General features: G+C 49.3%; 1 protein-coding gene across 2 annotated transcripts; it reads left to right on the top strand.

Moving 5' to 3' along the window:
• The first annotated feature begins 3,381 nt into the window (after window positions 1–3,381).
• LOC120709009 (urease accessory protein UreE-like) lies at window positions 3,382–4,171 on the top strand. Of its 2 annotated transcripts, none has more exons than XM_039994509.1 (2): window positions 3,382–3,463; window positions 3,538–4,171. In XM_039994509.1, exon 2 carries the CDS (start codon window positions 3,607–3,609, stop codon window positions 3,955–3,957), a length of 351 nt encoding a protein of 116 aa, XP_039850443.1. In that variant the 5' UTR covers window positions 3,382–3,463; window positions 3,538–3,606; the 3' UTR covers window positions 3,958–4,171. The 2 variants fall into 2 exon arrangements, with proteins under 2 accessions (XP_039850443.1, XP_039850444.1); XM_039994510.1 differs by having other exon boundaries at window positions 3,403–3,464; window positions 3,545–4,171.
• Window positions 4,172–12,247: the final 8,076 nt, after the last annotated feature.

Here is a 12,247-nt window from a genome sequence, read left to right as displayed (position 1 = left end):
CTCTCTGTTTTCTTTGGAACACAGCACAGATATAGACGCTCACATGTGCGCCAACACAACTGAATTGCATATTTGCATATGTTGTATCCTAATTAGATATAAACTTGAACCTCATATTACACTGTAAAACATTAATCTATAATTCTATAGCCACCCTAGCATGTAGCATCCACTTTGCTAGTACAGTCCAATTCCAAACACTTCTAGATGGATGGTAAAAAGCCTAAGAGAGCACACAATAATCAATAATAAGCGGTTGCACACAAGAATCTTTCTCCCCCATGTGAACCGGTTATTCCACATTCCACTCATGCGCTTCGTCGTTATAAAAGCGCACGTCCAACCCTGCATCCAACACACGAGTCATCTCATCATACAATTCACAAGCACTTCACTGGTAGGCAGCAGGCACTGCACACACAACAGCAGGCTCCAAGCATCGCCAGCGCTATGGCTCACTACCAGGACGTGGACTACAGCTCGGAGGAGGTGAGGTCGGTGGCCAGCCCGGCCGGCTTCGGCCGCCACGGCGGCGTCCAGCAGCACGTCGTCAAGGAGAAGTTCGAGGAGGTCGACAAGGTCTTGCGCACCGGCGGCCACGGCCGCCGCCACCACGGCCACGGCTCCGGCGGCCACTTCGAGCAGGGGCGGAGACAGGGGTCGGACAGGGGCCTCGCCCCCTGTCCCCAAATTTACATTAGAAATTTAAATTTTGATTAATTTTTTATATAAATTTGTATGGTTAGACCCCCTAATAATGAAAAAATCAACTTCCTGGCTCCGCCCCTGACTTCGAGGCGCGCGAGAGCAAGTTCGAGGAGGACATCAACACCGGCACCGGCGAGTTCCACGAGCGCAAGGAGAACTTCGCCGTCAGGGCCGACTGAGGAGATGACCGGCTTCGATCACGCCGGCCGGTCCCATCGACGATCATCGTATATAGACCTGGACCTGGACCTGAGGCTGAGGCACAGGCACAGGCACGTATACGTGTCACGTATGCGTGTGCTCCCTATGTGTATTATGATACTAGTAGTATAAAAAGTCGTGTATCCGGCCGGGTATATGTGCGTGTACCGTGTACGTGCACGCGCAGCCTGCTGTGTACGAACTACGAAAAATAATAAGCTATATGCATGTGACCTAATAAATAAATGAAGCTTCCTCGTTTACTATGTACAGGCACGCACGCAGTTTGTGATGTGAATAGGAGCATCTAAATACATTGGTATATATACTAAGATTATACGTACCGTACATGTGGCGCATCATTCACCGTACCAGGCATGACACCTATACTGCTATACTCGCGTTTGCGCATCCTTGCAGGAACATGCCTGCTTGTGTTCCAGTACTATCGTCAAATGAGCTATAGTGTCAGGGCGTCACTAGCTCATGATCTAATGCTTGAAGGATGCATGGAAGCACAACTGCACAAAACCCAAATGACACTCAAAAGGGGGCAAAGAAGAACACGTTTTTTTTCTGCAGGTGAACAATTGTTTTTTTTACAGTGATCGCCTATCTGAACATAAATGTTGATAAATCAGTAAAATATTAACTCTGCGCGTTCAAGCCAGTATTCTTTTGGTTAATTGTGAAGATCGATAGGTTTATAGATAACGTAGGTTGTAACATACTATTGTTTATAAAAAATGTCTCATCATCTGAGAAAGACCATATGTAGAGAAATGGGCAAATGGCTATTTTTGTTTCCAATACATATGACTATATGAGGGCCGTTGGGAGGGGGGGGGGGGGGGGTCATTGTGATCATAACTAGTTCTGGGTATGCATTTTTTGATCGGATATAGGTTAGTAGTAGATAGCAACTTCATGCATTTTATGAACCGATGATGGATCAAAATTCTGGATTAACAAAAGCCAAATAGAGAGCCTTGTAGTAAAAGAAAAGAATTAAATAACCAATGGACAAAAAGTTGTAGCAAAATCTGTTCAACCTGAACCATACTGATATAAGTACCAATTATGCTTCATGATAAAACAAAATATAATTCCTGCACATGGAAACTATGGATTCAGTAATAATTTGCCAGCTGGTCTCAGCTCCTTCATTCAGTTTATATATGTCCTTTTTGGTTTCTACTTGTCATCAACAGATTATAATCGATGCTTATGTCAATTTGTTTTTTTCTTGTCATGTTCTTGTTCCTCATACAAATGTTAACATTATTTTTTTTAAAAAAACTGTTGTTGCTTCTGGTCAAATAAAATATCTACAGTAGTACAATATAAAACATAATAAAATCTACCAACAAATATAAACTGAGGAAAAGCGTTTTTTTTAAACGAGGCGCACCCCATTTCCATTACTAGAATGGAAATACCCAGGTTCTTACAGCGAAACAATTAGAGGAGCACGGGAGAGTATGAGGGGGAAGAGAAGTGCAGGGTGATCCAGATATCAGAAAGGGAACCACGCCCGAGTTTTGACTTTCAAAACTCAGACGTGCCCACAGACCGAATCACCCGCAAGCTTGGGGATCCCAAGACGAGTTACCACCTACTGTTCTGCTGAATCTATTTATTACAAGTTCAGACAAAGAAGGGAGGATCAACAGACTGCCACTAAGAAGAAGTAGACGATCAGAGTGGTGAGATCTGCTCAGGCTTCATCCTCTTCATCCGCAGGGTCATCCTGTGGTGCAGGTAGGTAGATCATCGGGCGGGGCTGCTGCATCAACACCTTGTGGGCACACGCGAGGAGGATCTTGACTCCCTCCATGATCTTGTCCTGGAGCTCCGAGCCGTAAAGTCCTGCCCAATAAGAAATAAGCGCACAAGCGTGAATCAAAATCGTAATAGGATGCTTCAGTTTTATGTTTTCAAAACACATCTTGTTTCGGGCCTTCCAAATTGCCCAACAGATGGCAGCCAGGCAGAGAGAATAGACTGCAGAAACATTTGGTAACCAAACAAGCATCCAATTATTCACGCTTGGAAAAACCGTTTGAACTGAGAAGTAACAAGTGTAAACAGGTCATCATCAGGATGCCTATCATTTGCAACCAAAAAAAAAAAAAACTCCCCTTCCCTTGGACATATCTTGATATCTGCCTACCATCCATGCCCTTTTGTTATTCCATTTACACTCTGCTTCGACCCACAGCTAGCTTCAAGCTTTTTATCTCATTCAGAAAAATTATTCCTCGGCATCGGTCTGTGTAAAAATTCGCCTCGAGTTTTCTTCCATCTTCGATCCGAACGTGCAGGTGGCACTGCTCGGCAGAAAGCAGTGAGCGCGCACGCATCTTTCAGAACAAGTTCCCTGCTCCACTCGTGCGCCACGTCCGATCCTTACCACAGCATTCGTTACAGTATCTCAATCATGCTGCATGAACTGCTTGCACACTATAAAACCCCGGCCCAGTCCATGTACCCCTGCATCATCCATCGATCAGGTCTCAGCATTGCAGATCGAACAGACCAGTACTGAACAGTGAACACACACACACACACACACACACACACACACACACACACACACACACACACACACACACACACACACACACACACACACACACACACACACACACACTTGGCCGCGCTGTTCACTGCAACTCAAGTAGTGACACCATTGCCATGGCTTACTACTCGGAGTCGGGCTACTGCGCGGAGGACGTGATGAGGAGGCCGCACGCCGAGCCGGGGTACTACCACGGCGAGGGCGGCGAGCGCTACGCCGTCCGCAAGGAGTACGAGGAGATCGACGAGGTGGCGCGCGCCGGCAGGGGCCACTACGGCCACCTCGGCCGCAGCGGCAGCCACCACCACCACGTCGGCCATGGCGGACACGAGGGGTCGTGCCACGGGCACCTCGGCGGCGAATATCGCGAGCAGCAGCACCTGCACGGCCACGGCCACGGCGGTCGCCACTACGACGCGTGCGAGAGCAGGCGCTACGACTCGTGTACCGGCCAGTACTACGCTTGAGCTCGGATCGGACGGTCGAGGTGAACGGTCACGGTCATCATCAGCATGATATCACACCAGGGCTGCTGCCATCCAGCTGAGTCCTGACAGGGAGCTACTCCGTACTAGTAGTGCTATGTATATATATACGAGAATAAGACCGTGACGATGACGTGAATAAAAGGTTGTGCGTGCTTCCATGGCACGCTCTGTGTTTTTAAAAACCCGCGCGTTGCTGCGGGATTTCTTAAATAAAATTTTAACATGAAATTTGAAAGTAAAAAAATTAAGATGATTGCATAGCAACATTCACAAAAAAATCGATGAAAAATATAAAAAGATGGCCCTAGTGGACATTGATGTGACATTTGATATAATGGGTTCATATATGATGCGGATAACTTGTATGCTAAGAGAAATAGAGTTAATGACTTTAGTGGGTGTCATATATATAGGCTATATAGATTATATGAATTTTACTTGCATGTTTTTTTCAGTATTGGGTAGAAATCGATAAACTAATAGAAGTAACATCAATAGAATATTTGATCACATTATAAAAAGAATAGGTGTTCAAAGAAATAGAGTATGTATATGAGTCTTTACGTTAATAGATTAAAGATTAAAAGTATTGCAAAAATAGAGTATATATATGACTTTACATTAATAGATTAAAGATTAAAAGTATTGCACATAGTAGAGGTCATATGGATATTTTCTTGTTTATTGAATCTCGTAAAAATCGATAAGCTAAAAGAAGAAACACCAATAGAATATTTGATCACATTATAGAAGAATATGTGATGAAAAAATAGCGTATGTGTATGATTTTACTTTAGTTAATCAAAGATTAAAAGTATTGCATATTATAGAGATGACATGAATATTTTTTATAATTAATAAGGTAGTTGAAAGTTAGTGGGACACTTAATGGAGAATGAGGTGGATACCTTGCATCAAGAGAGAAATAGTTAGGATATATAGATTGCTGTTTGCATTGATTGATCCCACCATCAGTGCAGGTAGTCCTCCGGTGCCGCCGGGAAACCGTACCCCTGCCACGGCGGCGCCGGCGCGGCTGCAGCACCAAGCTGAGACGCCCGGGGCGGGGAGGTGGCCCAACGCGTCCAGGCTGCCCGAGCAGACACCACAATTTGTGCGCTGCACCGCCTTTTTATTTGGTGATGATTTACCTGCTCTGGCAAACCAGTCGACGGCGACAGACACAGACGGTGGGCGGCAGGCCGAGAGAGAGAGAGACGCACACTGCTGCTGACTGGCCGAGCAGCGAACGCCGAAAGGCACGGGGTGATTCATCATCCATGGACCGGTCGGTTTAATTATCACGGATCGGTCGAAACAGTCGCCATGGATCCGATCCCTAATATGCTTGAGCTCGCTTACGGGCGAATGCGGAGGTCGGAGGTCGCCATGGACATGGAACCAGCGCGAGGCATTTCCAAGATCAGGTATAGGCCGCGCCACCATTGCTCCAGCTCCAAGCCGGCCATCCTCCGCTTCTTCAGTGAGTCTCGGCGGATCACCATGGCCGCCTTTGACATCCGAGCTCGAGGAGGAAGGCGCTTCTCGTCATGGGTCTAATCTGGGCCACACAAGTTTAATCGGACGGCTCGTAAGCATCCAAGGGGACGGTATTTGAAATACCATCCACCTGATCGGTACTAAAACAACGTCCGCGCCCGCCTCCGCCCCCGGGTCGCGTGGAACGCCGCCTCTGCTCGACGCCGCTGCTCGCCGGAGCGCCACCTCTGGGCTCTGGCTGCCTGGCCATACCCTCCATCTTCTTCCTCCTGGATACCTCGCTTCCGGCGCCATCTTGCATCTTGTGACGCTCCCGCTCTCCCAGCCGTGGCTCGCCGTTCTGTGCTTTGGCCGTCGCAGTTCAAGGGCCGGACCGGCTGCTGGGCATGTTATGCACCGGCAAGCTGGTGCGCGCGAGGTCGGGAGTAGCCGTTCCCACGCGATTACGGCGGCGATCGAGCTCGGTGGCACCATGGCCCGCCGATTTGCCCAACAGCATGCCATATGTGACGGTCCCTGAAGCTTGCCCACGGCGTGGCGGCGGCCACCGGCCACGTTCGCAGTCGCAGGCATCGAGGCTACGCAGAAACTAGGTCTGCGGCGTCTCAGTGGAGGGGAAGAATGGACAATTCTAGCAGATTAGCAGCTGCTGTGCTCACGCCGCCATGGACACCGCCTGCGGCCTGCTACCGTGGTACGTCGTACAAAAATTCGCCGCTATGGATGAGAGCTCTGTCTGCTAAAGCTCCAGCTAGCTTACGGGGGCAGAGACGCACACACACAGAGGCCCCGGGCCACCGTCGTAGGATGATCGAACGTCGTAGGATGATCGGAGCGACGAATTTACACAAGCATGTGTCGCTCGGCGCTCGCGCCGCCGCTGTTAGCCCGAGGAGGAAGACGCCTCCCGCGATGAGTCTAATCTGGGCCGTAAAAGCTCGATCCAACGGTACTTAGACACCCAAGGGTGTTATACTGTGATCCAAATTCTGGTGGGAGATTGTTGGAATTTGGGCTTGACCCATTAAATATTTCAATTATTCCAATAAATCCCAAAGGTCCATGTGATGCAAATTTTTAATCTCACATTGCTAGTGGAAGTTGAGGAGACCATGTGACTCTCCTATATATCTAACACATAGGCTTCACCGGAGAACATCAATCCGATTATTCCTCTTGTAAGCCGCCGCTAGGCGTTGTAAACACACATCCGATATAGTGAAGATTTGCTGGCTGGCGCCCGTGGTTTTTCCCTTTCGCATTGGAAGGGTTTTCCACGTTAAATTCTCGTGTCTCCTGTGGTTTTGATCTTGTTGTTCTTAACCGTTTCTTTGTCGTCGTTTATAACAAGTGGTACCAGAGCTTTGGTTAGGGTTCCGCGATGGAATCGACGAAGTATGATCTACCGCCGATGGATTACAAGACGAGATTCTCGCTATGGCAAGTCAAGATGTGAGCTATTCTGGCGCAATCTCAGGATCTTGATGAGGCGCTGGAAGGCTTCGGGAAGAAGAAGAAGAATGAGTGGACCACTGAGGAAAAGCGGTGAGATCGTAAGGCTCTATCTCTAATTCAGCTTCACTTGTCTAATGATATTTTGCAAGAAGTGCTGCAGGAAAAACATGCTGCAGAACTCTGGCTCAAACTGGAATCGATCTGCATGTCCAAGGATCTAACCAGTAAGATGCATATGAAGTTGAAGCTGTTCACGCTTAAGATGCAGGAGGGTGACTCAGTGCTGAGTCACCTATCTGTCTTCAAAGAGATCGTTGCCGACCTAGTGTCGATGGAGGTCGAATATGATGATGAAGACTTAGGTCTTCTTTTGTTATGCTTTTTGCCCAATTCGTATGCAAGTTTCTGTGACACCATATTATTAAGCCGTGATGAGCTAACCCTTGCTGAAGTCTGCGAGGCACTCCAGTCCAGGGAAAAGATGAAAGGCATTGTGCGGGTTGATGGATCGTCCTCAAGGTGCGACGCTTTGCATGTTAGAGGCAGATCTGAGCATAGATCATCGAGCGACAACAACGATCATTTAAAGAGCAATGATGGTAGAGGCCGCTTCCAGTCTAAAGGTCTCAAGAAGAAATTCTGTAAGTACTGCAAAAAGAAATCGCACAACATTGAAGAATGTTGGAAATTGCAGAATAAGAAGAAGAGAAAAAATAATTCTGATGGTAAGGCTAGTGTTGCTTCTGCTGCTGATAATTCTGAATCAGATTGCCTGGTTGTCTTTGCTGGTTGTATTGCTGATCATGATGAATGGATACTTGATTCTGCATGTTCATTTCATATGTGCACTAACAGAGATTGGTTCAGTTCATATGAGCCTTTGCAGAATGGAGATTTTGTGCGTATAGGAGATGATAATCCGTGTGAGATTGTGGGCATCGGTTCTGTTCAGATCAAGACCCATGATGGCATGATTCGCACACTGAAGAATGTGAGACATATACCAGGGATGAAAAGAAATATAATCTCATTGAGCACACTTGACAAAGAATGGCTCAAATACATTGGTTCAGGTGGAGTTGTAAAGGTATCAAAAGGTTCTCTTGTATGTTTGCCGGGTGATCTCAATGCTTCAAATTTATATGTTCTCAGAGGTAGTACTGCGCATGGTTCTGTTTCCGCTACTGCTGCTGTTAATAATTCTGAACCTAGTAAGACTGACCTTTGTCATATGCGTCTTGGACATATGAGTGAGCTTGGCACGGCAGAATTGATGAAGAAAAACCTTCTGGATGGTTGCATCTTGAGTGGCAAGAATTCTGCGAGCATTGTGTCTTTGGTAAGCACAAGAGGGTAAAATTCAATACCTTTGTTCATACCACAAAAGGTACACTTGATTATATACATGCTGATTTATGGGGTCCTTCTCATAAACCTTCATTTGGTGGTGCTCGTTATATGCTTACCATTATTGATGATTACTCTAGAAGAGTGTGGCCTTATTTTCTGAAAAACAAAGATGATACCTTTACTGCTTTTATAGAGTGGAAAGTCATGATAGAAAGGCAAATTGAAAAGAAAGTCAAGGTACTTCGGACTGATAATGATGGAGAATTCTGTTCAGATGTTTTTGATGATTATTACAAGAAGGAAGGCATTGTTAGACATCACACCATCCTATACACTCCGCAATAGAATGGTGTGGCCGAGCGCATGAACAGAACCATCATCTCGAAGGCTCGTTGCATGCTGTCCAACGCCCGCATGAGCAAGCGTTTTTGAGCGGAGGCTGCTAACACGGCATGCTATTTGATCAACAGGTCGCCTTCTATTCCACTCAACAAGAAGACTCCTATTGAGGTATGGTCTGGTACACCTGCAGATTACTCACAGTTTAGAGTTTTTGGCTGCACTGCTTATGCTCATGTTGATAATGAAAAATTAGAGCCTAGAGCTATTAAATGTTCTGTTTCTTGGTTATGGTTCAGGAGTCAAAGGATATAAATTGTGAAATCCTGAAATTAGAAAGAATTTCATGAGCAGAAGTGTTGTTTTCAATAAGTGTGTGATGTTTACAGACAGCTTGACCACAGACGATGCTTTAGTTGAAAAATTACAGCCATAAGTCAGTGTGCAGGTGGAGTTTATGGATGACTAGGAAAATAAAGTTGTTGATAATAATATTTCAAACAATGTTCCTGATACTGTTCAGCAATCACCTCCAGTTTCACAGTCTGTTTTGCAGCAAGAGGAGGATCTAGATGTACCCATTGCTCTTCGCAAGTCAAAGAGGAGTTGTGGACCTCCAAATCATTTAATTGAGGAGTGTAATTTGACTTATTATGCTTTGAGTTGTGCTGAACAGGTGGAGGATGCTAGTGAGCCAGCAACTTATACTGAAGCCATTGATTCTGTTGATAAGGACAAGTGGATCTCAGCTATGTAGGAGGACATGCAGTCCCTTGAAAAGAATGGCACATGGGAGATTGTGAATTTGCCTAAACAAAAGAAACCTATCCGCTGCAAATGGGTCTTCAAAAGAAAAGATGGTTTATCTCCTAGTGAGCCTCTAAGATTTAAGGCAAGTGTCGTGGGGATTTTTAGGGGTACCCACAGCCGGGTGGCGGAGCGCACCCGCCTATTCCCTGTGAGGGAGTACTCGGGGAAGTACTAGGCGATGGGGCTGGATCTTCGCTGAGACAAGGACTCAAGAACACTCGATTTAGAGTGGTTCGGGCCGCCGGAGCGTAATACCCTACGTCCACTGGGAGATGTATTGTCTTGGTTGTGTGAATGAACCTATCCTCTGCTGGCCTTGGCTCTTGCCCAGCCTGAGGTTTTCTAGCGGCGCTCCCTCCTTTTATAGATCAAGGGGGAGCGGATACATAGGACGTCGATGCCCCGACAGGTGGGCCCAACGTGAATGCGGCTACAGTGGTAGCGAATCTTTCCTTCGATATGCGTACTGCTGCTCTCCTGTCACAGGGGTCTTCTCTTGTTCCGTCAGCTAGGTGCTCGTTGGAGTAGCGTAGCTTGCGGCGTGGCCTGCTGAGGCTATTATGTAGCGTCATAATGGGTGAAGCCGAGCCGTCGTATCCGACTGTTACGGCAGACTGGCAGACGCGGCATGGGCGGCGCCATCGGCTCCACTGCCTTGGTAATACGCGATCAATAGTGCCCCCTGGTCAGTCAAACGCCTCGGCTTCCACTATATCAAAGTGGATGTCCACCTACTGCAATGAATGCGAAGGTAGGTGGACCTCAATATGGAGACCAAGGACTTCATACACGTGTCGGCCCCGGACCGCCCTGAGGCGGGGCGTCCAAACTTTCCCTTCGAGAGGGGTCCGGTTGCTATCCAGGACCCTATGAGGGGTCCGGGACCCCGCGGGGGTCTGGATTCCTTGGGAGGTCCGGAGCCCTGGCTGCTTGCGCTTGAGCGCCTGTTTTTCCTGGGACACGTGGCGTTCCCAGACCTTCCCCGGCCGCGGAACAGGTCCGGACCTTTGTCGGGAGGACAGGACTTCGGACTGCAGGGGTCCGGCTGTTTGGTTGTAGTCAAGGATGACTACTAAGACTCTTGCCTAGTCACAGCAAGAGGGGGTACCCCAGTCCTGGGGTACCGACAGTGGCCCCCGGGCCCACCTCGGGAGAGGTATGAACCCGCGGGTGGGGCCACCACCGTGATGTGTTCCGACGCAACTTGATTGCGTTGGTGTGCTCTCGGAGAGAGTGGGCATCCCGGACCCCTGAGGCCGGTATGATTGTTGCCTGGTTTAGGTACTAGAGTGCTCTCCACGGGGCGACGAAGGTGTAGGCTTAGGGTACAGAACCAAGCTAAGCGGCTACACGGACTTCGGATCGCTCAGGGGGTAGCACTACTTCCCGGACCCGGCTTTTGTCGACCGTCTCCGCCGGAGCGGGCCACCGGAGTGGACTTGGAGCGACCGGGGCGAGCGGTCTCCGCCGGAGCGGGCCACCGGAGTGGACTTGGAACGACCGTGGCGAGTGGTCTCCGCCGGAGCGGGCCACCGGAGTGGACTTGGAGCGACCGGGGCGAGCGGTCTCCGCCGGAGCGGGCCACCGGAGTGGACTTGGAACGACCGTGGCGAGCGGTCTCCGCCGGAGCGGGCCACCGGAGTGGACTTGGAGCGACCGTGGCGAGCGGTCTCCGCCGGAGCGGGCCACCGGAGTGGACTTGGAGCGACCGTGGCGAGCGGTCTCCGCCGGAGCGGGCCACCGGAGTGGACTTGGAGCGACCGTGGCGAGCGGTCTCCGCCGGAGCGGGCCACCGGAGTGGACTTGGAACGACCGTGGCGAGCGGTCTCCGCCGGAGCGGGCCACCGGAGTGGACTTGGAGCGACCGTGGCGAGCGGTCTCCGCCGGAGCGGGCCACCGGAGTGGACTTGGAGCGACCGTGGCGAGCGGTCTCCGCCGGAGCGGGCCACCGGAGTGGACTTGGAGCGACCGTGGCGAGCGGTCTCCGCCGGAGCGGGCCACCGGAGTGGACTTGGAGCGACCGTGGCTGACAATCCGATGAAGCATGTTACCGGACCTCATAGTAAGGTGCAAAGAAACCAAGCCTTATACTAGAAGAGAGCCCGGGACCTCTAAAGTCAGCAGTCCTGGATACTAGAGTACTTGTAACAGGGTAGTGAAGTACGTAAACTTAGGGTACATTACCAGGCTAAGCCACGCGGAGCTTCTCTACCCCAGGATACAAATACCACTTCTCCAGAGCAGGTCCTTAGGGGTCCGGACCGCCTTCCAGCTAGAAGGGGTGTCTTTACCTGACCACAAGCCAGCAACTTAACTTGGATTGTTAGCAATAAGGGAAACTCCGGTCAAGAGAAAAGAATAGTTAAACCAAGGCGAATAAATGTAATCAGGGTGGAGCCTAGGCAAAACTGAGGAGGAAAATCTCCTTTATTATTGTGGTTGTCACGGTATACATCGGAGGTCGGGATTACGAGGACGGACCTCCACCGCTCCGGACCGCTTTTGCCTGTTTGTGTGATAGGGCCAGAGGTCGGGTTTACAAGGTCGGACCTTGACCGCTCTGGACACACACGTAGACACCACGCTATTACAAAGGAGAAAATCTCTCATTCCTTTCTTAGGAGTAACCTACGGCTGCATGCTATACAGCGTGTTCTTCTTCGGAGGTGAAGGCGCCCTGAACGTGCCTGAACCGCATCATCCAGCATCACCTCGGTAGCTCGGGGGACCCCTCCTTGCCTAAGAGCTGTCACATGCTTACATGGCATGAGACAAATTCTTTGGCTTTGAATGGAAGAGGCCCCCTCCCCCTGCC

The sequence above is a fragment of the Panicum virgatum genome, chromosome 5K (assembly GCF_016808335.1).
Source record: "Panicum virgatum strain AP13 chromosome 5K, P.virgatum_v5, whole genome shotgun sequence".
Taxonomy (NCBI): domain Eukaryota; kingdom Viridiplantae; phylum Streptophyta; class Magnoliopsida; order Poales; family Poaceae; genus Panicum; species Panicum virgatum.
Note: the sequence above shows the minus strand (reverse complement) of the source record. Positions and strands in the feature narration are given on the sequence as shown.